Source organism: Antrostomus carolinensis, unplaced genomic scaffold (genome assembly GCF_000700745.2).
Source record: "Antrostomus carolinensis isolate BGI_N321 unplaced genomic scaffold, ASM70074v2 scaffold3807, whole genome shotgun sequence".
Lineage (NCBI taxonomy): Eukaryota > Metazoa > Chordata > Aves > Caprimulgiformes > Caprimulgidae > Antrostomus > Antrostomus carolinensis.
In genome coordinates this window covers 143,240-169,469 of record NW_010328033.1, presented here as the reverse complement: position 1 = coordinate 169,469, position 26,230 = coordinate 143,240, and the positions used below count along the sequence as shown (strand labels likewise).

General features: G+C 39.9%; 1 protein-coding gene across 1 annotated transcript in view; it reads left to right on the top strand.

Moving 5' to 3' along the window:
* Positions 1–3,238: 3,238 nt before the first annotated feature.
* The window catches only part of CHST11 (carbohydrate sulfotransferase 11), a 95,502-nt gene continuing 72,510 nt past the window's right edge, over positions 3,239–26,230 (top strand). Inside the window, exon 1 of the mRNA XM_010172099.1 lies at positions 3,239–3,322. Within this exon, the coding sequence (XP_010170401.1) occupies positions 3,239–3,322 (84 nt within the window). The remainder of the gene's footprint in view (positions 3,323–26,230) is intronic.

Here is a 26,230-nt window from a genome sequence, read left to right as displayed (position 1 = left end):
AGATAACATGCTCTCCAGACTTGCTATTAAATGAAAGAATAGTGATTCCACAGATTTTAGCAAGGTGGGCAAATACTTCATTTTGGACAGATCATTTCTCGAGATGGAAGAAAGGTCTTGTTCTGACAGCTCTTGTATTTAATTAACAAACTAACAATTCATTCAGTTACTCGCAGTCCTGGCTAAATTCAGGGAATTGTTAATTTTGCTGCAGTTGCACTATTAACACCACTCTGTAATCATTAAAGGCATTAAATGCTGCTGTCAGCTGCTTCACGCACTTAGTGTGCATGAACGTGATCTTTTAATCAGTTATTGGAGCCGTGCATATGCAATACTTATCATTAGTTTATAATTAACTGTATGAATGGAGATCAGCCTAAGCCATAAAATGCAGATTTAGGTGTTTACTATGTTAACAAGGAGATTTGTTGAAGATAAAGGGCTTGATTTTTTTAAATTTTCAATACCACAATAGTGTGACGGAGTCTTAGTGAAAGTGTTGTTAAAATTAGTATAACTACAGTTAATGTCCATATTACAGTTTTCTTACTGCAGATTGCTATAGATGACATTCAGCCCTAAAAGGTCATGTTATTCACATAATGAAAACTGTTTGCAGGAGCCCTGAGAAGTGAGTTTGTCCACAGACATGCCTGCAAGTGTTTTGAGCTATATATAAACATCCTGATAGTTATTCACCAAAGGGCAATTTTGCAACATGTACGAGTAGACTTTCGGCTCTGGAAAGGGGAGTATTCCCCTTTATTTTGATGCTGCAGTTAAATTCCAGGCACAACTGTTTTCCAGGTGTGCGCAGAGGTGCTGTGTACAGCTGTGTCAGGCTGTGCTGTTCCTGACACCGGTAAACAGGGAACCGAGTGCTGTGTTGAGCTGCTGTGTTGCTGTGCTAACTCTGCAGTCTTCTTCTGAAGGCTTTACTGAAAAAACAAACCAATTAAATAATATTGGGAATCATAAAAAAGATTTAATGGTTTCTGTGACTAAGGTTCTACGTTAGCATTTCGCTTTTGCTGGAGAGACAGTTGCTTTTTTGTTTGTTTACATCTGGGAATCAAATCTTGCACATTGTGCAAATAATTTAATCTTTATGGCTGTTACTGCTGCATATAAAGTGTTGCTGTGTTAATACCTGCTGGCTAAGTGAAACAGGAAGGGATACATTTATGCACATTACTGTTTACTGTATTTAATGGAAATGAAAAGTGAAGTAATAAATAAGGGAACAGCACACTGCGATTATTATTCTTCTTCATTTTGGAACAAGGAATCAGTGTTTCAAGATCTTGCTTAATCGCAGTCTAATGACCTGGATACACTGAAATGTTCCCTTCTCTCTCCCTTTGCCCCTGCTTTGGTTTTTTAAATGGAAATAATGTGTTTTGCTGTTGACTGAGAGACTCTCTTTTAGAAAGTTTTCTTGTTATGGTGAGGGAGCAACAAAATTATTTTCGAAACACCTCTGGACACAGTTCCTGGTACAAGTGTAAGGAGGGGAACGACAAATGGGGATGGGGTAGACAGGAGCTCTGTAGTTAGAACAACTTTTGGATATCACACTCTCACTTCAGTGTTTTCTTCCTAAAACCTGTTCCAGACACTGAAAGCTGACATTATTCATGCAAATTTTTTTTAAGTTTTAGCTGTTTTAAATACTTTCTAAGTTAACTTTTAAAAAGGCACAAAGGAATTGCAATACTTGTCCACGTGACTAAAAATGCTCAGAAGTTAATCAGATATTTAAACATAAATTAAAATTGGAGTCTCTAATAACATTACTGTCCTAATTGTGAAGATAATAAAAACATTTAGCCAGTTTGTTTACTAAGCATATATGTTCAACTCCTGCCACAAGACCTGGGGGCATCTCTCTTGGCTCAGGGGAAAAGTGACACGGCACTTTCTTACATAATTAACTTCAATTGAAAAATAAATATAAAGTGAGCGAAGGAATCTCTTATGTTTCCAGACTGGAATTGTATGCAGTTTTCTGTGGTTCATGCTGCTTGACATATCAATTATGATCCCTCTGTATTAAAGCATTACTTGACTGTGTTCTCTGACTCTTGGCTTGAAGCCTGCCATATCATGTCTGCAAGTGGTGCAGCTCAGAACCGTCGTGATAGGACACGTCAGTAGTTGCTGGTTACAAAACGTGGCAGGCAGTGGTAAAAGCGTGCCTGACTCTGCTTAATGCCTTTGGATTCTCAGCAGGAACATCTCTTCGTTCCTTTTTGTTGTGTCTTAAGTAAACCTTGACGAGACAAATCTCCCCTCGCTGCGATGCTTGATGGGAGCATCTGATTGCCTGGTGCTCCTTCTGTAGTTAACAGAACAAACTGAGGATGATGTGGGCTACGTGAGATTAGAAGGACAGGCAAGCTCTTGTTTTCCTCGTGACTCTAGAGAGTGGTTGGAGCCAAATGGCTTGTTATGTAGACTTTTACAGCCACAAAGGTCTAACTTGAAACTGATGATCTTTGTGCCTGCTGGGGCTCAGATCAACGTCTCTCCGGATTATGCTCTATCATCCAAAATGCTCCTTAACCAAACTTTTGACAAAGCCTTTGGTTTGAAAACATGCTGGTCTCCAACTGGGATAACATAGCATATGTTGGTTTTCAGATCAGTCAAATACTCAGTTGCAACATGTAGAGCAAAATAGAGTTTGGAGCAAGAAGTGCAGCAATAATTGTACGTGCATCGTGTCCTGCTGAGTGTCTGTTCTACACAAAACCAAAGTCATAGGCCAAAAGCTTTAAAATCAGATGCTTTAATATTAAGATCCTATGTCCTTCTGTATTTAGGCTGAGAGAGGCTCAGACATTGCCTCTTGGAGATGCTGATTATAGGAATTCATCCAACTTTTCCATGATGATTAGAGAAACAGGTACTTAGTGCTGCTAAAAATCGTGTTGCTTTGGTCCCTATACTTGAATTTTTGGGCACCCAAGCTGGAAGTTGTTGGATGGCAGCTTTTAGAAGAGGGAACTGAAAAGCTTCCCACTCCCCCACACTCCCCCTGCCGTTACTTCCAAAATAGATAAAGGATTTAGCTCTTAGACAATTTCTAGGAAAAGTAAAATTAGGAATTAAGACACAACACTGTCTCTAGAATTCCCAGATCTGTCAGAAAATCTCTTGCTGTAGGTATTGTAATAGGCTACTGCTAAGCAATGTTTCTAACCTGCATTAATTTCAATTTCCCCTTGCAGTAATGCGTAGAAATCCATTTGGGATGGACATTTGCTGCCGGAAAGGATCCAGAAGCCCACTTCAGGAACTGTATAATCCCACCCAGGTGAGTGTCTTGTGGCTATGATCAAACTTCCCAACCCAGCGTACAAATACAGTCTCTCTTGAAGATATTTTAGTCTGTTTTTTCTCATTTATGTGCAGTAGCTGTCTTCAGCTTGGAGGACGGATCCTGGACCTACAGTATTGAGCCATAGAGTTCTCTGGTTTGAGTTAAGGGCCTGCTTTTTAAAGATTTTTAGTTGTCTAATGATGCAGACTCCTCTAAAAATTTTTTTATGTACTTAAAAACCTTACAAGAGTAACTTTTAGATCTCCTAGCTAGAAGCTGAGGCATTGTAATTTAATAGGTCAGTAACACACAGAGTGGCAGAGTGGGGTGAAAGAATGTGACATGATGTACATGAAACAAGGAGTGTGGTAAGACCGTAAATTGCAATACTAATAAATGAATATTGTTTCTATGCCTTTCAGGTAGCCAGGTGCCTTTCCTGTCCTGGTTCATTGCTTGTATGGGGTCTTGACAAACACAGTAGCTCACACTCTTCCTTACACTGTGTGCTATTTAACACCTGATGGTCTTGATGGGAGCTTAGGATAATCTCAGATAAAATTCTTCTTCTGACAAGCAGTGCAGGAAAGCTACCTCAAATTTGTGCTCACGTTTGCTCCTCTAGATCAATTTATTCCCTACATGTGGGCTGAATTGGCACATTCAGAGCAGCATTTCCTGTTGGCAGCCAAGAGGAAGTGCTGCCATTGAGAGAAAATGCCAGCTGACTATTAAACATATTTATTAAAGTTTAACAACCACCTATTATGTATTTATCCATCAGTGAATATATTGAGTTTTACTGAATTGGCTATTAAGGAAAGTGTCTATCCCAATAAATCTATCTTGTTAGATTTAACAAGGCAGTAAATGTTTTAAATACTATTTGATTATGAAGAGACTCACTATATCATATGCAAAATTAAGTCTAAGTGATTTAAAGTATTAATATGAAGAAGTGACAACAACCCAAGGATGTGTGATATCTGTTATGTAGTGCAGTAAAGCTCCATTTGCTCAATAGTTTTGTTTTATGAACATCAGTGGACTTTCTAATTCAATTTGAATTCTGTGCATGACTGGAAACATGAGTTTATCATACTAATATACTAGCCTTTATTGACCATTATGAGAGTTAGGAGGAGGAACAATCCAGTGCTACAAAGGAAAAATATTAGCATTTGCAGGTTAAATTTAAAGATACTTTGCAGATGCTCAAGAAGGGTGGGTAAGGGAAAAGAGACTGGCTGAGTAATTAGTTTTTCTGGGATCTGCTGTCTGTTAGTCAAAACTTCCTTGCCCTTTAACATCATTAAAGACCATCCCATAAGAAAGAAACATCCCCATCCATTGAAGGGCCATAATCCCAGAACCCTTGCAACCTTGGTTAGCTGAAGTTTCCTGAACTTCCTGAAGCAGGGGATGCAGCTGGCAGCTCCTTCACTGCCTCCCTTCCTTTCTGTGCACCCTGACCAAGCAAACCATTAGCATCCCTTTCTGCCCTCTCCTGTGAGCCAGCCAGAAAAGTCAATGTTCGAGGACGCGTGGCAGTTCTTGTAGCCAATATTGAACTAAGCAGATGATGTTTTTTACACCAAAGTGTTTCCACCAGCTCACTGACATCCATTCTTATCAAGCTTTTAGTTTTGGTTTGTTTCTTTGTTCTTGGTGTTTGTTTGCTTTTTGGGTGAGGCTTTGCATGCTACACTCAGTCCTAGAGGGAGTGGCAATGTCAGGCATGCAAGTATATGCGTTTTGGGAAAACAGTCACAAGAAAAGGCAGTGAGTAGAGGCTGCCATAGAAGACAACAGACTGGAGATGACCCCTAAAATATATCTTCAAATATGTGGATCATCTTTCTTTTTCCATTTTTGCCCAAATGAATATCTGTCTCTAAGGTAGTAGGTTAGAGACTGGTCTATATTTTGGCAGTAGCATTCTTGTCCTCAAGAATTCACCAGTAGTGAAGTGAATGGATATCAGACCCCTGATCTTTCTCTTCAGTTTCTTGATGAAGCAGTTGCAATCAGACATTTGTAAAGTCAAGTCAGAAGTCAATATATAATAAATATGCAATAAGATGTTTTTGGCCAAAATATCTCTTACTGATCTAGATAATTGGAAAATTGGATATAATTGGTTATATCTTTAACCCTTGACCACCAGAACCTGTTGGACTCCTGATGTGGTGAACCCATGTTTTTCACCCGGATGCCAATGACTGTGCAGGCCATCACAGGAACCCTTTGGCACTCAGTTTAGCTGCCTGAGAGGAACAGTGGAGCAGATCGAGCAGATATGCAAAGGAATCTGTATAATTCAAACACCAGACTTAGGGCGCTGAAAGATGCCCTGCAGCTATGGCTTTGTATTAGTACAAGCTAGGTGCAGTTGTGATTTTTTAAGAGTAGGAAACTTTAAATATTTAATGCATCAATGTGGATGTTTTTTACATGATCTAGTACAACAGGAGAACCCACCTATGTCTCGCCGTCCTCTGCTATAGAGTCCACCTTATATTTCATGTGCTTCAGGTTTCCTCATGTAGGCAGCAGTATGCAACCATGATGACTGCTGCTGCTGTTCCTGGGAATGTCTCCAGGACCCCTGAGAGAGGTGAGCAGGGGAGGAGGCTGTATGGGGCTTCTCGCTTTTAGATGGTATTAAAGGCACATATGTCCTTACCTGGAATGTACTCCTGGCTGTTCCCTATAAGAGGAGATGATAGTTTGGCCGTTGATTTAAAATGCTGTAGTTTAACATGAATAAGGATTTTCTACTGTGTATTCAGCATCAGGTTGCACTGCCCTCATAAAACCAGATGGAGGCCGGTTGATTTACACCAGCTGAGAATTTGACTGTGGGTATTTACTATGTTGACATATAACAGCCTCTCTGATCCTGCGCTGTTTTGTTTCCTTCTATGGAGTTGTTCGAGTTGTTTGCAGATGCCATCGTTTTGACTCTTGAATCTCTTTTTGGCTTGGTAAATGATTGTGAAAAGGAAAGGAAGGAAAGAAAGAAAAGAAGAAAAGAAAAAAGTAAAAGGAAAAAAAAATAAAACCTGAAACCAGAAAGTAAAATCTGTCCTGAGTAAATTGAAAGGTAGCAATGATCTGATTGAAAGGGTGGTCTGGTGGCTTGTAGCAGCAGAATGTTAGAATTGCAGTCAAATTTTCAGTGGACTGTACGTTATTGTTCATACATTTGGTGGAGGAGGAGAGGATAAATGGGTGGAGATAGCTCTGAATTAGGGGTAGAGAAAGCGTCCATGACAAAGCCCATGTGTTATTTATGTCTTAGTTGAGTGTCTGGCCTTGTGATTATTGTAAAAGCAGGAACAATGCTTTTGCTCTTTTGCCTGTTGTAATAGAGCAGCATGTGTGAAATGCATTTGTCTGTGGACAAAAGATTTCTTCTCTGGGGCATTCACTGCAAGATTTTTCATGAGCACTAATATACCGTGAGGGAAAAGGAAAGTCAATATAACTGAACTGGATTTACACAGAGTAAGTGGATTTCCAGGCTATGGTCTCCTCACACATGGCAAGCAGTGTGCAGCATGTCCTTTGAAACCCTATTATATTTTTTCTTTTCTTTCATTTTCAAGTGGAGGTTTATTAATAAGGTGCAGAGGTACCTGCAGCAAATTTTGAGGGCTGAAATGGACCATTTCTTTAATGAATTTATTAAAAAGCAAGTTTGGATCTATATTAAGCAGAACTGTTTTCCTTCATACATATGAATGGGAAGAGAAAGAGGATTCAAAACACAGCAAGTAGAATCATAGAATCATAGAATGGTTTGGATTGGAAGGGACCTTAAAGATCATCTAGTTCCAACCCCCCTGCCATCACCAGGGACACCTTCCACTAGATCACGATGCTCAAAGCCTCATCCAGCCTGGTCTTAAACACTTCCAGGGAGGGGGCATCAACAACTTCCTTGGGCAACCTGTTCCAGTGTCTGACCACCCTTACAGTGAAGAACTTCTTCCTAATATCTAATCTAAACCTCCCCTCTTTCAGTTTAAACCCGTTTCCCCTTGTCTTGTCATTAGTTGCCCTTATGAAAAGTCCTTCCCCAGCTTTCTTGTAGCCCCTTCAGGTATTGGAAGGCCGCTATAAGATCTCCCCGGAGCCTTCTCTTTTCCAGGCTGAACAGCCCCAACTCTCTCAGCCTGTCCTCATAGGAGAGATGCTCCAGCCCTTGGATCATCCTGGTGGCCCTTCTCTGGACTTGTTCTAACTGGTCCATGTCTTTCTTATGTTGGGGGCTCCAGAACTGGACGCAGTACTTCAGGTGGGAGTAGCAAGTCTAGATGTAACTGAACGCAGAAGAGCCTTGCAGGAATGTGACATAACCTTGTATTGTATCTTGGGTGGATTTTTTTTGTATCTAAAACCCATAAGAATATGGGTAAACAAATATTTGCAAGACATGTTCTTAGAAGACACCATGTACAACTGTGTCTTGTAATTTGCGTGACTGTACAGCCCTGTTGCTCCAAAAATAAAAGATAATTGTGGATCAGCCCATGAGCTGGAGTCGCCAGAAGTTCAGAACTGGGCAGCATCATATTTGAGGCTTGCACACATTAGTGGTTAACGTTGGTCTGTTTGGTGCAATGAATGCGCTACTGAACTGCAATAAATTGCAAACCAAAATAGACCAAATAGTAAAGGAATGGGAAATAGTTGCATCTTTAAAGTTAGAATTTGTCAAGTTTAGCATTTAATTCTCATTAAATACAGGCTGCATCATTGTTTGATCTAACTATCTAGACTGCTGAGAGGAACACAGCAGAGATCCAGTCCTGTATCCATTAGGATCCAAATGTAAGGATGAGTTTGTTTCAGTTTCTAGTTTGACATTGCCTGACTGTAATTCATGAGTCCATGTGACTATTTCATTAAAGGTCATGCTGTTTGCCATTTGCCTTTTCAAACACATTTCTTTTTGTCGAGGAGATGTATTTCTAGGTGGCTGCTTTTGGTGTAGCTGGAGCCAGGATGTCTAGTGATTTGCTAAACGTGGCAAGTCAGAGCCATGGACTTTGTGGTGTCTTTGTGTTATGAAATTGTATTGGACTGGTTTGGAGCAGTTTTATTATTTCCACTTTCTTACTCCTCTCCTTCCCACCAAGTGAAAGGAAGAAAGTGAGCTGTTACATTGCAGACAGTGTTTATACATCCTCAGTCACTTCAGGCCACAAATGCTCCTTTTTGGGAGCTGCTGTGTGACTATCTGTGGCTTAGACTGCCTGGATAGCATCAACAAACATCAACCTAGTTCAGCCCACATCACTCAACTTTCATCTGGGTTGGTAATTTCCTATCTTCAGTTGATTTCCACTCACTAGAATGACTCTGTGAGCAACTGTGCAGGTTCCTAGACGGAGGTTTGTTGAGGGCTTTGTGGTCTGCACTCTATGTACACATCGTCCACAGAACTTTGAATCGAAGGTTCAAATGCTTAAAACCTGGTATTTCTTCCCTTGGTGATCCTGAGCCACTGAGCACTGTGCAGTTTGTTTCTGTGTGCTATGGCTTCTTGTTTTTAGAAACACAAGAACCAAAGGGCAGGTCACTGAGTAGGATGAAAGGTCCAGTTCACCTGCCGTTTGTCTCCAGCAGCAGATGGCCATGACAGACTACAAGAAGGACTCTGCCAGTGCACAACAACCTGTGGATCATGAGCTTCCTGAGCCAGATGTGCATCTTCATCAGCTATATTATGCAAGAAGAGCCTGAGATGCCAGTCAGTTACTATATCAAACAAAAGGGGGGGAAAACCATAAGTCTCCAAAGTTACTTGCTGATTTCGGTAAGACAAGGAGATTACACCAGCAGTATATAAAGGGGGTGTACCAGTGCTATACACTAATTTTTTATCCCATTTTCACATATATACGTTCTGGGTGCCAAATTCCGTCCTAGGGACGACAATACAGATATTCTGTTATGAACTTTAGAGTATTAGAAATAGTGCAGTTTATTTAAAGAACAATACATTGGAATTTATTGATGCTTTGCAACTGAGATGAATAGTCATAAATATGTATTTGTCCTTCTTGAGGGCAAGAAGTGGCCCAAAAGCTTTACCAATACTGAAAACATATGTTGTATGATTGATGCTGATCTTTGTAAGCAAATCTGTGCAGATAATAACAGCATGGTAAGTGCAATTCATAATCACAGTATTTGATTGATCATAGATTAAAATCTCCTTAGTGGAAGACATGCAGAATGGAGAGACAGGGAAAAGTCAGTGTACAATACCAAACTTTGGGCACGTACTCCTGTTGGTAAACAAGAACTTTATACATAATTAGCATCCCTTGCTGCAGCAAAATGCCTGCTGATGAAAGAGGAGCTAATTGATTTACTCCGTGGATGACTTCTTATACAAAGACATTACTTACTGTCATGCTTGGAAGTCATAAAACAGCAGCTGGCCTGGGATGAAATATTACATTAACCTTAGCAGAAAAATTGCAGTAGTGAGAATGCTTTGTTATTAATTACTGATTACAAATGATAAGAGCCTGTTTTAGATGCTGGGGAAATGACTTGGGGAGGGGAGGTTTCAGGTACAGTGTGCTTCATAGATCGTTTGTTGTGACATGATGGATGCCTTTGTAACTCAAGAGGAATTAATCAGACAAGTATGTACAGTAACTACCAGTGCTCAAGGCCAGAATTATCCCCAGGACATGCTCATTCAAGTTACTGCAGTGCATTGGGATGAATTTTTGGGCACCTGTGTTTAATAAAAGACTTGTTACCTCCATGAAATGAAAAAAATACAGGTGTCACTCAAAATAGCTCAGATTTCCCTGATAGGAAAAGAAGCAGCAGAGATACCTCTTCTTAATTTCTTAAGACCTTCACTCATATTTTATTATTTTGAGAGCATAGGAGTTTTAATATAAAGGCTTTCTGGAGGCATAAAAGTATGAGAGAAAGATTTAATAATACAGGAGACATGGCCAAAACCAAAGGATTGTATGAGCTGGAGGAGAAAGAGGATAACACAGCTTTCAAAACTGGATATCTGTGTGGAATGTGTGGGGTCCCTGTTAGATAAGAACTTGGGCAGCTGGGTGGAGAGAAGACCTGGGCTCCAGCACTCTGACACAGTGCCATTCAGTGACTTTTTGTGTTTAATTGTCTCCAAATCAGGCCTCTGGTGACCTGAACCATGTTGGTTCAGTCCGATGCTTGCTCCGAACTGTCTAATGTTCAGATGGGGCACTCTGCATTAAGTTCCACTTTTTTTCCTCCCCGCTCCGAACTGTCTAATGTTCAGATGGGGCACCTGCCTCTTTCTCTGCATTAAGTTCCACTTTTTTTCCTCCCTAGTTGAAAGTTAGATACCAGAAAACCTGGATAATCAGACCTCAAAATGCAAGGGGATGTGGTGGTTTGGAGGATTAGGAAGCAAAGGGCAATGAGAGATTATCAGTGTTTGCAAATAGGTGTAATGAGCAGAGATATTTGCCACTGGCTCGTGCATAGGCAGAGTGCATCCGTTCTGTCTGCACTTTAACAAGTGCTCTGGCGTCACTTGCTGTGTAGCTGTATCCCAATATTCGCAGCTTAGACCTTATAAACTGTAGCCTGTCTTGCTTATTTCTGGTGCAAGTAATTCTTGGGCAGCTTTCTCCATTGTTTGAAGGAAAGCAACTGTGTTTGTTTAAACATCTGTCTTTTTTTTTTTTTCTCCCCCCTGTGTTTTTTGTTATCAAAGAGGTTTCTTAACTCTACGCAGCCAAATCATAGCCCATTTACAACAGGGCCAGATGATCTCTTTAAGTCCAGAGAGCCCAGCTGCAACCTCTCTCTCCCTGAGGGACTGTAATGTATCCCAATAGAATTATGAAAATGAGGGAATACAGACATAAAACCTATCTACTGGTACTTATATTTATCATTTACTATCTAACTTTAATATTAAGGAGGGGCAGAAGTTGTTAATTTTTCAGTTATTTTCAACAGATTAGATTCTGAGAGTCCCACTTTTACAGACTTAACTGGATCTGATGTAGCACCTCAAATCCTACAAACTGATGTGTAATATTCATTGATATTATATGTCATATTGATATGTATTATTAATTCACTTTGTAGCTCTGTGCAATATAAATTAACCTCAATAATGTAACCAGCTGCACCTTAATAAAGCTTTCTTCAGTAAAAGTGCAATAATCTGCTTGTCCATTTATGCAGAGAGATTCAGAAAGGTTTCTCTTAAATACCACAGACAAAGCAAGATTAAGATACTGCCCCTTGAAAGATGTGACTGCAGAAGACAGCATGCCTTTTGGGACTGGTGTGCTAAAGAAATTCATGGTACTGTGGGGAGGCAGTCTGTAGAGCTTTTGTGCAAGTGTGTAAATCATTAAATCAAGCCCAGATTATTTAAGGATGCTTTCCAAGTCAGTTTTCTCTTTGATAAAGTTTGTGGGGAGGTGTCAGGTGGGTTGAGCCAGGTGCTGCAGTGTAATGTTGTCTGTTGGTCTGGTAAAACAAGGAGAAAACTGTACCTTGCTCTGTCAGTCTTGTTTGTCTGCTATTGTCAGACCCTCATGACAGCAGTAATTAACAGTTCACTGAATCCAAAGTATGAACTGGAGGGGCCCAGGCTGTTGCTGCCAATGGTCAGGGCACTTTCCCAGAACCAGGAGCCAAATCCCTGTGAGCAGAGGACATGTGCCCCATGTACGGGAAACACCCTACCTGCTGCTTGTTGTTGTTCTTATGTTTGATCGTTTAATTATCAGAGTGAAAGATTGGTTGTTTCCAGACCTTACTTCTTACTTATAGGGAAGAGGTGTAGAAAGAAAAGGAAAAAAGTATTTTTGCAAAGTAATACCTATACAGCATTTGAACATAGCAAACCCAGTGTTTATATTATATGTTTGTTTTTTTTCCTCTATGAAAACAACTTAATAGCAATCATACCAAGGCCACTCAAGTAGATCTTTGTTGCTCATCCAACCTGTAGCAGCAGTTGTATATCCTGTTGTGCATGGGGTCTTAAGTTTGAACCATCCCTACGTTCCCGGGGCAGCAGCAAAATATGGGGGGCAGAATGAAACCAAAATTCTATTTCCTTCACACTGAGAGTATTGTGTGGTTGCACTGGACGGGGAGAGTGGCTTTGTGTTCTAGGTTTTCCAGCATGCTGTCAGTGTAGATGTTTTGTCCATTCATAACCTTGGGAGAAAAGTGAAACCTGATCTCTTGAAAATGGATGGCAAAACTCCTAAGCTTTAAAGAGGCCAAATTTCTAATTAAAAGATCTGATCCAGGGGATCAGAAGGGAGCTATAATTGCAACTGTTGTTTTATCTCCCTTTTCACCATTCCACACATTCTGTTGCATTAGAAAATGCTGAGGAGTGCAAGTCTGATGCTGAAAAATTTCCCTTTTTTTTTTTTCTTTTTTCTTCTGGTAGTGACATAAGAACTATAGCCAAACCAAAGAGAGCTGGCAAACTTACAGTACACTGGAGTTTATATGTATTTCACATGTATTTTTATATGTGCCTGGAAAATCCAGGAAGGAGTGTTGCTTTCTTTTTGATCTTAAATTATATCTGAACAGTATTCTGAGTGTGGTTCCAGCACAGGGCTAAAAACAAAACATTGCATCCAGGCTTTAGAGGAACAGTAAAAAAATCACAATGTTCCCGCAGTCAGATAACCTGGCTGCACAGCAAATTAGCAAACCTCTGTAGCTATCAAATTGATGCCCTAATATAATCTTTTCTCCCTGCAAACGTGGGCTGTGTCTTAGATCATTTCAGAAAAGCATCTGGGGATTAGTAAGAGGAAGTGAATATTAATTCAATTAGAGGACAACTGAATGTACAAGCTGGCATGGGGAATTGACATCAGGAGCTGAAGTAACAAAGACATCTCTAGCTGGGAGAGGACAGTTTCATCTATTCAAGTCAGGCTTGGCTTTTCCCTTGCATATATTTTACTTATGAAATGGTAGTTGAAGGAGTTGTATTTACACAGCAATATAGTTAATGTCATAATTTGGGAACTAAGCCCTGATGTCAATAGAGGGATAGAGAGCTGGAGAGTAGATGCACAGTAGTAGCTTTCAGTTCATTTTGGTACATTAAATATTCATAATAAGCTCAGCTGAAGGAGAAAAGAAATGTTTCATTGAACTGGTAAGGAGAAGCTGAAATAGTTGGTACTTCTCCAAAGCATAACGTCTTACTTAATGTAAATTGAATGAAGGTTCCTGTGGTGAAGGTGAGATGCAATATTAGGTATTTCTACAATTGCTGCTTTCTTTCTGTAAGAGATTGTTGTGCCAGTGACATCACTCTATAAAGTAATAGCCAAGAATGACTATTCTGAGCAGTTTTTGTAGGTATAGCAGAGGCTTTTCCCTTCTTTTTTTCCATAGCTTTGGACCTACAAAAGCCTGGACTTTCTTACATTTAAATGCCACGTATTTACAACCTGGAAACAAATCCTTCCACAGTGCACTTTCCAGGCATGGGCACACTGTCACTAAGCGGGTAGGTCCTGTATCTGTAGGCTTCTCTCACCCCCTCTACACATGCTCCCATTTGTGCATTATTTGCTGCTAATCTGAGTCTCCATCTGAGGGATGTATGTGCTCTGCTCTCTACCTGATGCATGGATGTGAGTCTGCAGAGACGCTTTCACCACGTTCTCTTTCTGCATAGTTTCTAGCCCAGATAGAGCTTGGCCTCTGGCAGGGACTCAGGGCCTCTGGGCTAACAATAAAAACTAAGGAAACATGCATGTACAAGTATGTAGTTATGTATGTTTGGGAGTAAATTTTATGATGTAGAAAGCTTTGCATGGCAGTTTCATGGTGGAGCATGAAGCACATAACTGACTCGTGTCCAGCTCCCAAACAGGCTCGTAGGGCTCAGCTACACCACATGCAGGGTGTCTAGCCCTAGGGCAGGAGTGATTCTGCTGCTTTCTCTGCAGCTGTTTTTATCTTCCTTATTTCATGTAAACTTGAGTTAATAAACTGTTGCTGAATTTGCAGCTGTGTGCAGGAGGATAAGGTTATCTCCTTGCCAAGACCTACTTCTCTGTTCTTGTCATTCCTCCTCCCCATTTCCTTCAACCCTGAAGTGTCCTTCTCAGCCTGATGTCTTCAGCTCTGCTCAGTCTCCCTCTCCTATTCCTAGCTTTTATCTTAGAAAAATGAGAATATTTTTACATGAGTTGCTGTGCAGATTTATGGTCATGGCTTTATCAGAAAGCGGTGGAGCCAGACAGAGAGCAAGGGTGGACAGTTGATTTCAAAGCAGATAGAACGAAGACACCTCTGAAAATTGCACTCATTTTTTTTTGTTTATTTTTAGTCCACTAGTGCAAAAACAAACCAAGCAAAATAAAAGATTTTAGTCTGTCTGCTGGTAAAGAGATCTCAATGTTTCCTTTTAAACCTATAAAAAGCGGTATTGCTTTTAATAGGAATGTAGAAAACATCTTTTGTGTCAAGAAAGTAATGGCAGGCCAGGTCTTGTGTCCATTAAAACTGGAGGGAGCTGGAAAACAGGCAGTGCAAGATCTGTGGTTTCACCTCCAACAACCTCCAAAGAAGTCATGGGATGCTGAGATGTAAATGCATCAAAGGGCTTTGTTTTCAGAAGGGATGTAACAGATCACTCTGTGCATCCTGCTTACAATCCCTGAATTACACAGCTGCTCTGATATGGAGCAGATGGATTGGTGGAGTTTTCAAGCATCACCTTCATGCCTTGCACAGTGTATCATGTCCCAGTCCTCTTTGACAGACCTACTTCAATTTTCACTTGGGCTGTTAAGTGAGTTACTGTATAAAATATTGATGCTGTAGGAGGAAAACTGCTTTTTTACCCAAGTGTAAATGATCTTGAAACAAAATACATGGGATAAAAGAATGATTTCTTAGGCAGGTTTAATGAATAATTGATTTCTGCTTCTCATGACATTATCAGTGTAATTAAATTGGTGGCTAAAGAAGTAAGACAGAAGGTATCATCAGGTAAGACACCAAGTCTCTCTATCCGACCATTGGCAAAGTACTGCCATCTGTTATTAAAGGCTGTTCTGCAGTCTTGCAGGTTCAAGATCAGTCTTGTCATTAACAAGTCAGTTTTGTGTAAGTACCAACATTATAAATACCCATGTATTCAATCAGTTATCTGCATCCAAAAATGACATAAATAAGCTTCCTTCCTTCCCTGCCAAACCTGCTCCTGTCTTTGGGATCTGTACGTTGAAATTATTCTTGCTTTGTGTAGATTGGCTTTGTGCAGCATATGTGGGTATTTGGCACGTGTTTCCGATGGATCTGTCTCAGAACTACTGGTGGTCGCTCACCAAGCCCCAGAAACTGGTTGCTCTTGTAATTCCTTTTGCTCCATTAAGAAGTACACTGAAAAATCAGAGGCCTGAGGAATAAGAATAGGGATAGGAAAGCAGTCTGGATGAAAATGGGCTTGGCCAGTGTGTATGTCTTCAAAAACATACTTATATGGGACTGTTGTTTCTTCACATGGGTTCTGCATTGGAAAAATTGGGCATGGAGGGTAATTGCAGAGGCCAAGCAAAGGTAAAATGGGAGACTCAGCCTGCAACTGCAGGCACTGTAAGCAAACCTCTCGTTTAGGAATTAGAGTTGCTAATTTATTACACTTAACAGCTACTGTTGCTTTTTTCTGCAAAATTAATTCTGAGAAGCAGCTTCTGACGTTTCTCTAAGTAACATCTCCTGGACATTACGAGCGTCTCTTGGAATAACGCACTCCCTTGTGCATCCTCACTGTCGCACACATGAGCCTCGGATCCCTCACACAGTGAAGTACTAGAGTACATTTTGCTCTATACTATACTGCTTGGTACGTCAGCATATAGGTGATGAAATGGTCCGATGTCTTTTGAAAGTCAACAGAAATCTTTTGATAATTCTTGCAGATGTTGGAGCAGCCCCTTGTATCACACCTAAGAGGAGTCTCATCCATTCTGCTGACTTTGGGAGCCATGAAGTCAGCAGAAAGACTCCTCTGAAATTGCTTACTTTGCCTTGGGGTCAGTTCCTTAGTTGCACAGACTTAAAATGCTCCATTCAGATTGTTAGCAGCTCTGATTATGTTATAAACACTACACAGAGCTACTGATCCCGGAGAGCTAATGTCTGTTCAGTGATACTCAGCCATGCATACTGTAGTCTGTGTCTCTAAGTGTGGGAACATGAATGCTTTCATTGAATCACTGTAATGATAATACAGTAATCATCATCACAGTCAAAGTCGCAGGAGTAGTAGCCTGGCAAGGCACAGTTCTTGAATCCTGCTGTGCTGCAGTGATATTCAGCCAAGGCTCTTGTCTGAGCTAGTTTGCACAATGAGCACACCCTACATTTTAATACTAGTTTTGCCATTAGTGTTTTGTGTCATCAGATCATTATGTCTCTGATTCCACACTTGTGAAATGAGTTATGCCTGTTTATCTATTTCTCTGGGGCATATTGATGGTATAATTATTGTCTGCATAGTGTTTTGATGATAGAAAATGACAAGTATAATTATTGGTTACAAGTTGAATTGTGCACCTACCAAAACTACACAGCTGCCATGAGATGTATCTCTTAAATTCATCACCTAATCGAAGGCAAGCCAAGTATTTGGTCCTCACTATAATGAATCTCAATCAAGATGTACCTGTTTGATTTGTCTGACATATAACATTGTCACTGCAGGATCCACCGATATATACTGAGTCTGAAATGTTTGTCTAAACGACATCAGGGAGAGCTGATGCTTGCGTGGAGGCCATTATAGACCAAGAGAAAACTACTTTCTCATGCACAAATAGGAACAGGCATGTGTGCATACCCCAGCTGCCACTGAAATCTATGAATTAGGGATGTGCTCATTCCTGCCAACAGATTTTGTACCAGTCTTGAAAAGTGATGTTTTTGTATGCCCAGTGCTTTATTATGCATACAAAATATGTATTAGTAAACCTGAATTTTGATTCCACAAGATGTATTTGCATAACTGGCTATGGTTGTCTTTCTGTATGCCGGCTGCCAAGCTTTCAGCTGAAACAAGTAATTCTCAATAGGAAGAATAATTGTTTCAGCTTAGAATTAAGTGGCTAATCATTAGGAATTCAATTGGCATGAAGTGTACAACATTAATCATGATACACTAATGTGTCATCAATGTGGATGTAGTGTGTACTCCACTGAAACTTGCTAATTGATATATGTGTTTTTTATTGGAAAGGGTTAATGTGTGCTGTGTTGTTAAGCAGGATATGGGAGTGTCAGAAGCAGGGAATGGAGGGGGTTTCAAGAGTCTGCCCTGCTGTTACCTAGTTCAGAGCAGATGTTAGTGAGAGATGAGACCCTTAGAAAGGTACCTTTTTGTTGACATAAAAAGGCATAGCTTAAACAAAGTAGTGTACAATAGTAAATACTAAAATCCTACATGCCCTGGATGTCCCTGTGCTATGACCGGGGAGTCCCAGCTTGCACCAAGAATGCAGCTGGGTTGCATGTAGCTGGGACATCTCAAGCAGGGGACAGAGATGCAGGCACTGCCTTTCAAGCATGAGGTAGATCTGGTCCACAGAGGAGTGGGGAACTTTACCACCTGCCTGACAACTTTAACCAGCACCCTCAGACCCAAGGGACATGGACCGGCTGTGACCTGCATCCCAACAGGATGCACTGGACCTCTGCATCACCATCCCAACACCAGAGAGCCAGAGTCCTGCACCTGGGCAGTCTCTGCATGTTCTTGCTACTGCCTGTGTTACCCTGCAATGTTTTTGGTCTCTGTTCCGAAACTACTGAAAATACGATACTATAACATAATGAATGATGATTAATATTAAATAGCATCTGGCTTATGCTAGATCACTTCAGATAAAATGTTGCTATGTCCCTGTATTGTAGAAAATTCTCTGTTTGCTAACCAGCAGTTACTACATGTCTCTGAAACAAAATTATTCATTGTATTCATTTGCTTTGCAGCAATGCAAAATCCCATGTTGAGAATTAGAAACAGTCTCCCATGTTTAACACCTGAGGGCACAAATGTAACCTGTTTAAATACCATTCTTCAATTATTATTTGAATCATCTGCCTTACAACTCTTCCCAGACTCGTAAAATACCCTTCTGACTACCTGTCCAAAAAATAGTACATCTGTTCTTTCAGTTCATTTCCCTAAACTGTAATCAAGCACTGTCTGTGTAATAAAAATGAAAAGAAATGTCTATCTGGAACAGCATTCTTCACTTTTATTATTGAAAAATGCATTAATGTTCCCTTATCAAATATATCGATTTAACAAATCATTCCATTTCCTTCCATCCTATAAAAAAAAAGGCACAGAGAGCCATTATTTCCTGATCATAAAGGCCAGGCTCGATTTGTTTCTTATGGTATAATTTCATGAAACCTAAAAATGGATTATGGTAAATAGCCTGTTGACCTCTCCTCTGTTTAAACATAGCTAAAACATTACAGACCCTTACTATATCTGGTCTAAGTTGCCATTTACATTAAAACAGTATAGTACAGGCTGTTAGTGGAAATTATATTTAGGGGTAGGGTGAAAGCTTGTGTGTCTTAGGTCGAATACTGTTTCCACCCTAGCTTCAGCAATTAGAAGTGATTCATTCAGGTTTCTTGTGGTGAAGTCTCAGGGAAAGACACTCTCAAGTGCTTTTGAAAGTGCTTCCTTTTCTTTCTTTATTCAGGGGAAAAGAAATGGAGGGAGCGCTTCAACTACTCGACTTGGCTTGACTTGGAGGCTTATTTTTTCCATTTCTTTTAGAGGTTTTATAAAGCTCCTTGAGTCAGAAAAGGGATGTAGACCAGGTGTCTTAGTCTGCCCAATCCCAACAGTGTAATTCTGCATCCACTCTTTGCTTGCTTTCCACTAGTGTAAGGGTTACACCAGGTTCAGGGCAGTGGAGGGTTGACATGAAACAGCTAAGGCTGGCTGCCTTCTTGCAGGTCCTCACAAGACAGCAGCAATATCTAGACATGTATCAGAGTGAGGTTTGCTTTTGGGCAGATTCCAGCCACATTGTTCCAGGCAGGATCTCTCCAGCTGCAGGAAACGCCACTCTGTGGTCCAGCTCTCTAAGGTATGGAGGGACACGGAGACCACCCAACTTCCCCAGCAGCAAAATGTGGGCTCCCCAGTGCTCTGTCCTGATGCTGGGTGAGCTGATGCTCAGGAACTGCTGGTGTGCTGCACAAAAGGGAGCTGAACAGACCAAATGGACCAGAGGATCTCCTGCAGTGCTGACCAAACACCACTGAAAAGCTGTGTATAATGCCTGAGGCCTGTGTTGCTCAGGAAGAGGGGAAAAATGTATTGGTTTTAAGAACTATAATTAGAGATAGTAGCTTGGTAGAGGTTTTTCCCAAAGACTGAGATACCATGGGCTGCTGCTGCATATTAGGGTGTGAGATGCTTCATCAGGTCTGTGCAGAAGTGAAGCACTGGCTCCAGCTCATTCATAGTGTAGATAGTTTCAGTAAAGTGCAGGGAATTGTATGTGCGTATTTAAGGCAGTATTCATCTTCATGCAGTATTTGACTCCAGTGATTATCAGTATTTGGCTGTTGTTACAAGACTGAAATCCCCAGGAAAACACAAGGTCCATTAAGACTTGCTGCTTTCCTGGGCATACAGATTAGCACACGACTTGCAAGCGCTAGGATTTCCAAGCTGCTTTTTTAATCTTGAAACATCATACGTGTACTTATTTTAATGTGTCTGTAAAAAATAATCACACAAAAAGACAACAGTTGTGGGGAAAATAATATTGTGGGGAAATTAATAGGTGTTTTGGAGCCTTGGTTTCTGATAAAATTAAAAATCCATGGTTATTCAGTAGCTAAGGAAAATAAAGCCATGGCAGAAAAAGAAAAAAAATCCTGCTGGTATGCCCTTTTAGAACAGAGCTAACATCAATAATTCTTGCTTTGTGCATTAAGTTTTAATGTGTAGACAGGCACTCTGTGCATAGCGGGGTGTCTGTGGAATCATCAGTGAGGGCTAATAAATGCCTGTCATATGAAGAATACATTACAGAGAGAGCCAAGTTAAATGAATCATTTAGTTACCATTAGTCATTTTTCATTAAGATTTTTAACTGTAGTATTATCCACTATGCATTAGGTAGGATGGAGGGGATAATGCCTGTGATGTGCTTTATCCCATAAACAAAGTTTTATTCCAAAATGTGTGGCGGTTGTGGGGATCAGGATGAATGTTTCAGCTGTAATCACACTAGTGTCCTTCCTTTCTTTCTTTCTTTCTTTCTTTCTTTCTTTCTTTCTTTCTTTCTTTCTTTCTTTCTTTCTTTCTTTCTTTCTTTCTTTCTTTCTTTCTTTCTTTCTTTCTTTCTTTCTTTCTTTCTTTCTTTCTTTCTTTCTTTCTTTCTTTCTTTCTTTCTTTCTTTCTTTCTTTCTTTCTTTCTTTCTTTCTTTCTTTCTTTCTTTCTTTCTTTCTTTCTTTCTTTCTTTCTTTCTTTCTTTCTTTCTTTCTTTCTTTCTTTCTTTCTTTCTTTCTTTCTTTCTTTCTTTCTTTCTTTCTTTCTTTCTTTCTTTCTTTCTTTCTTTCTTTCTTTCTTTCTTTCTTTCTTTCTTTCTTTCTTTCTTTCTTTCTTTCTTTCTTTCTTTCTTTCTTTCTTTCTTTCTTTCTTTCTTTCTTTCTTTCTTTCTTTCTTTCTTTCTTTCTTTCTTTCTTTCTTTCTTTCTTTCTTTCTTTCTTTCTTTCTTTCTTTCTTTCTTTCTTTCTTTCTTTCTTTCTTTCTTTCTTTCTTTCTTTCTTTCTTTCTTTCTTTCTTTCTTTCTTTCTTTCTTTCTTTCTTTCTTTCTTTCTTTCTTTCTTTCTTTCTTTCTTTCTTTCTTTCTTTCTTTCTTTCTTTCTTTCTTTCTTTCTTTCTTTCTTTCTTTCTTTCTTTCTTTCTTTCTTTCTTTCTTTCTTTCTTTCTTTCTTTCTTTCTTTCTTTCTTTCTTTCTTTCTTTCTTTCTTTCTTTCTTTCTTTCTTTCTTTCTTTCTTTCTTTCTTTCTTTCTTTCTTTCTTTCTTTCTTTCTTTCTTTCTTTCTTTCTTTCTTTCTTTCTTTCTTTCTTTCTTTCTTTCTTTCTTTCTTTCTTTCTTTCTTTCTTTCTTTCTTTCTTTCTTTCTTTCTTTCTGCTTATAGAAGCCCAGATGGTAAAGGAAATAAATTCATCATATGGCTTGGCATTAACCAGCACCCACCATTTACATTGATGGCAATTGAATAGTAATGACTGTGCTGGAAATGGAATATCCATAAGCATATTTAATACTGGGTATTAAAAATAGCAGCCAGAAAAGATTTTCCACAATACTAGATGTATTATTCCGATCTGGTGTATCCTCTTTTGGTATATGGATCTGCTGCTGCGATCCTGTTCAGCCGTAACTTTTGAGGCACAACCAAACTGGGACTGTCCGGGATGGAAGTGGGAGAGTGCCAGGGAACTGGCTGTGACCCTGCAGGTCCCACTCTGGGCTCAAGTCACTGCTCAGCAAGACTCCCTCTTCTAACATATCACTCACTTGAGGGCTGGATGAAGCTGAGTTCCTGGTGGTCTGTCAGCATGAAAGAGTTACAAGAATGCGTATGTCTGATCTAACTTCTGCTCATAAATTTCTCTCCAGGGTAGCGTACCTCTGCCAGTTTAATCTGTTATTTTTCATCACTTTCTGTTCTAAACCCCCAAATTCTGAATTATATATACTAAAATAATGGCTTGGCTGGGCATGCATGTGAAGATGTATCCTTCCAAAATCCTGAGCAATTAACAGGTAGAGTAAGAGGTACACACTTTGTTTGTATGATATAAAGACTTGTCAGCATGGATTTAGGATTACTGTCAACTTTGCATCATTCTCAATTTATGTTAGTACCCTTCCACTTGTAAAACTACTATCCAGTAACCACAGAGGCTTGAAAGAGAGAGGGAAGAAATTAAGAAACTCTTATGAATTACTTTACACATTTTTTTTTTATCAACTGTAACAAAACTGAAAATAAACCTTTATGGTTCAGTATATCTGAAAACTAAAAAGGGACGCTGACGTTGTAATTCTCTTTGGAAAAATTACACTTTTCCTTTTAAAGCATCAAAAGCTTCAGTCTCTGCTTTTGATGAGTTGTGAAATACCAGCTCCAAAACATGTAATTGTCTTGGAACTAAAATTTGCACATATTCCAACTCAGGCTAATATTATCCGCTGGGAAATGAATTCACACTGTAGGAGGAAATATGTACATGTTTTTTTTCTTTATCAAGCGGGTTACCCTTGCTAGTATTACCTGTGTAAAGTGTCTCATATTATTTTATTATATATGTTCCAAAAGTAACTTACATACATATGTATGGACATGAATTTTTTATTTTCTGAAGGATGCGGAACTGTCAGGTTTGGATTTAACCACAAATCAGGTATGTTATAGCTTCTGCTGTTATTCTCTGGGGAGAGGACAGTCACCAGGCAAAAGGGACAGTATCCAGCCATCAGTTCCTTGCAGCGTTTTCTCTGACTGACAAGTGATGCTGTGGCTTGAGGATCAGGACATGTGTGGTGAGTGAGACGGCAACCACAATGTTTTTCTATTCACCACTAAATGATTCCTTCATTTTAACACTGTATCTGGTGCAGAAATAACTTTTGTCTTTATAACTTGATTTTAGAGTAAAGTTCATGGGAGTGACCCAGAGAACCCCACTCAGCTACTGGGATGTCGTATGAGCACAGTGACCCTGTGGTGCAGAGCGGGGATTAGGACATGGCTGGAAATCTGTGGGGAAAATAGATTTAAGGGATGCTATCAAGCTGTGGACAATTTGCATACCAGATGAATCTCAGGAAAAGTGATTGGGGTACTTAAATATTCCACCTTTCTGGGCTGTGTCTGAATGCTGATTATCTAGCACCAATAGCTTCTTTAATGAATAGAAATATTTCACTGTTTCACATTCTCCAGGGCTTAATTTTTGTAAATGAACTGCTGATTCAGTTCTACATCACAAAATAACTCAGTTTGGCAATAATTCAAGGCTAAAAATGTGAGCTGTAACTGCCCACTATTTATCAAACAAGCAACTACACAGAACAGTGCATCATTCCATGGAACAATGTTTAAATTCTTCTAATTGTGTTCTATAAAGCAAAGTCTCCTGGTTTTGCTTTTGTTACTCAGCAACTCCCAATACTCTGGCTGTAGGCAACCTGGGGCTCATCAGAAACTTCTGGCAGCCCACTCTGATGGCTCTTTGTGATAGCATTTTCTCCTGGCCTCTGCAGCTTTTGGAGGGTCAGGGTTGGTGAAGAAATGCTAATTGGTTCTTTTGCTACTGAGTTTATCGATCCTGTAGCTAGATTGAATCACCCAGCTGGATCTTGATCTGCTTTCTGTGTCCTTTCCCTCACTCAGCAGCCACTTGGCCTCAAGTGTTTTACTGGAGTTTTGCTAGCACAAGGTCCATTCTATATCATATTTATACATCATCTATATATCATCTGTACTTCTTCAGATCTTATATAGAGAGCTGCAGGGATTTACACTAGAGATTAGATTTTGGCATTAAGGCTTGAGTGGAAGCCCTTTGTCCTCAAAGACTTCTTTAGCGTCTGTACACCTTAAATTTGAAGGCCAGCATACGTCTTCATTCAGCCCTATCTTTTGGTGGTGCTGATGTTATTCACTATCTTCATGTAGCCAAGCCCACCTTCCTCTTGGCTCTAACGTGGTACAAGGGCTACTGAGTTAATCAATGTTTGGATGGGAGTGTCATGCTGGGGAGGAGCCTGTTCTTCCCTCGTGTGCTCATTTCTGAAGCCGTGATCCCAGGACAGAGGTGGAGATGTGTTTCTTAGGATCGCTATAAATAGCACTCCAGGCAGGCAGCACCGTGGGGGATTTGAAAGCATAACTCTGGCATAGAATAGTTGCTATATAAAAATGTGAAATACACAGGTTGTGTGCTCTTAGCTGATGCCAGGAAGGCCTTCTTGAGCTTTTCCTTTTGAAGCTCAATTTGGGCTCTGAAAATTGGACAATTTTTATCTTCTCCTTCTTTTCCCCAGCCCTCACTGTGTAATCAGAAACAAATGATCAGCAGGTCGAATAACATCCATAGAGAGACTGGTACAGGCACTGTAGTTTCCAGTTTGGCCTCTTTTGCCCCCGTTACCAGTGTCTCAGAGGGTGAACGCAATAACTTTGCTGAACTCCTTGCCTTTGGTATGGCAGTAATTGTCTGAGTCTGAAATACTCAGGATCGTTTGATGGTGGAAAAGGAGAAATAGGATGTAAGCTGGGCTTTTTTAATCAGTAGTGATTCTTGGAGGGTTGGAAACAGTAAAATCCTGCAGAAATTTGGGCAGTGGGACTTGCGCTTTATTTTTAATCACTTAGGATTGTGTATAAATAAGCAGGTTTGTAGAGTAGCGTGGTGCTATGTTTGCATTAATGTTTTTCAGAGCTAAGGCATGTTTAGAAGGAGGACAAATCTTCTCATTTTTAGTTTCTGTAAATGCTTAAAGGTGGTTTCATGATTTATGTGGATATACAGTGATCACTATTTTAAAATTCAACATTTATTATCAATGTAAGGCTAAATGGGGAACAATGCAGGATTTCCCTGAATTTGGAATACATAATGCTTCTGTCGTTTGAGACACTGTGATGTGATAAATAATGATCTCTGTAGAGAGATATATAAATTAATATCTAAGCTCATGTGGAAAACACGTCCTTCACAGATAATTCTCTAATTTTTTAAAAAAGCCTTGAAAAACACTGGCAGAATAGTATTTCTCTTGCTTGGTTATTTTTCCCTGGTATCACAGACATCCTAGAAAACCCAAAATTGAAGTCCTAAAAATTGCATTATGCTTTCAATCCCTGTCACAAGAGTACAATAGTTGTTTTGTCTTTGGCAGCTGCTACTGTAAGTAATGACTTCTAGACTATACTCCTAAATTTGAGCAGTGTGCAGTAAGTCATATGTACTAAATCAGTTTAAAATGGAACAGAGCTGAGATTCCTGTCTGTTAACATGAGACTAGAAAGGGATTAATAAAACCTAAAAAAAGAGGTCCGTTATGGCCAGTGTAGTTATAAATAAGCTTTATAGTTATGTCTCACCACCAAACGTCAAGGAACCTCTGGTACTGCAATGTAGCAATTTTCCATCTTGTTCCTTTGCATTATAGAGATGGAATTAGATTTGCCAGGTGTTGTTTCTGCTGTCTGCTTCCTGAACTCTATCCTTTGACCCTTTTTTGATGAGTTGACTGCTTGTGAGACACCTGGCAATTACTGCTCTTTAAAGGTTAGGGGCCTTGGTGACATGCTGTGAACTGATTAGGTGTGTGCACTAAACAAATATTGTGATATAGGGAAGGCTCAAGTGAAAACCAACAGAGAAACCCCTGCTACCTTCTAGCAATACAGAGAGCATTTTAATGTATTCTTCAATATATGAAAGGGCTGGACTCATCACCAGGGCGCTGTTCACCTGTGAAGCTCTTGAGGCTGTATTGAGTGGGGGTCTCAATCAGCGTTTTAAGGGTTTTTATTGCACCCCTCACTGTAATTTCTGTGCTCTGCTGCCTTCTGTGTCCGAGACCTTCATTCAGCAGCATTCTTAGGCAAGTGCCGAGCTTCAAGAGTGAACTTGAATAAATTGCCAAATTGAGGCTTGTATGGGGAGTGCTATATTGCTAAATCTTTGTCCTTTTTACATAAGATATTAGCTGCAGTTGCCGCCTGCCAATCTGCCTGTGTGGGTGAATACTGAAGAGGCAGTGATTAGGGAAACTGATCTA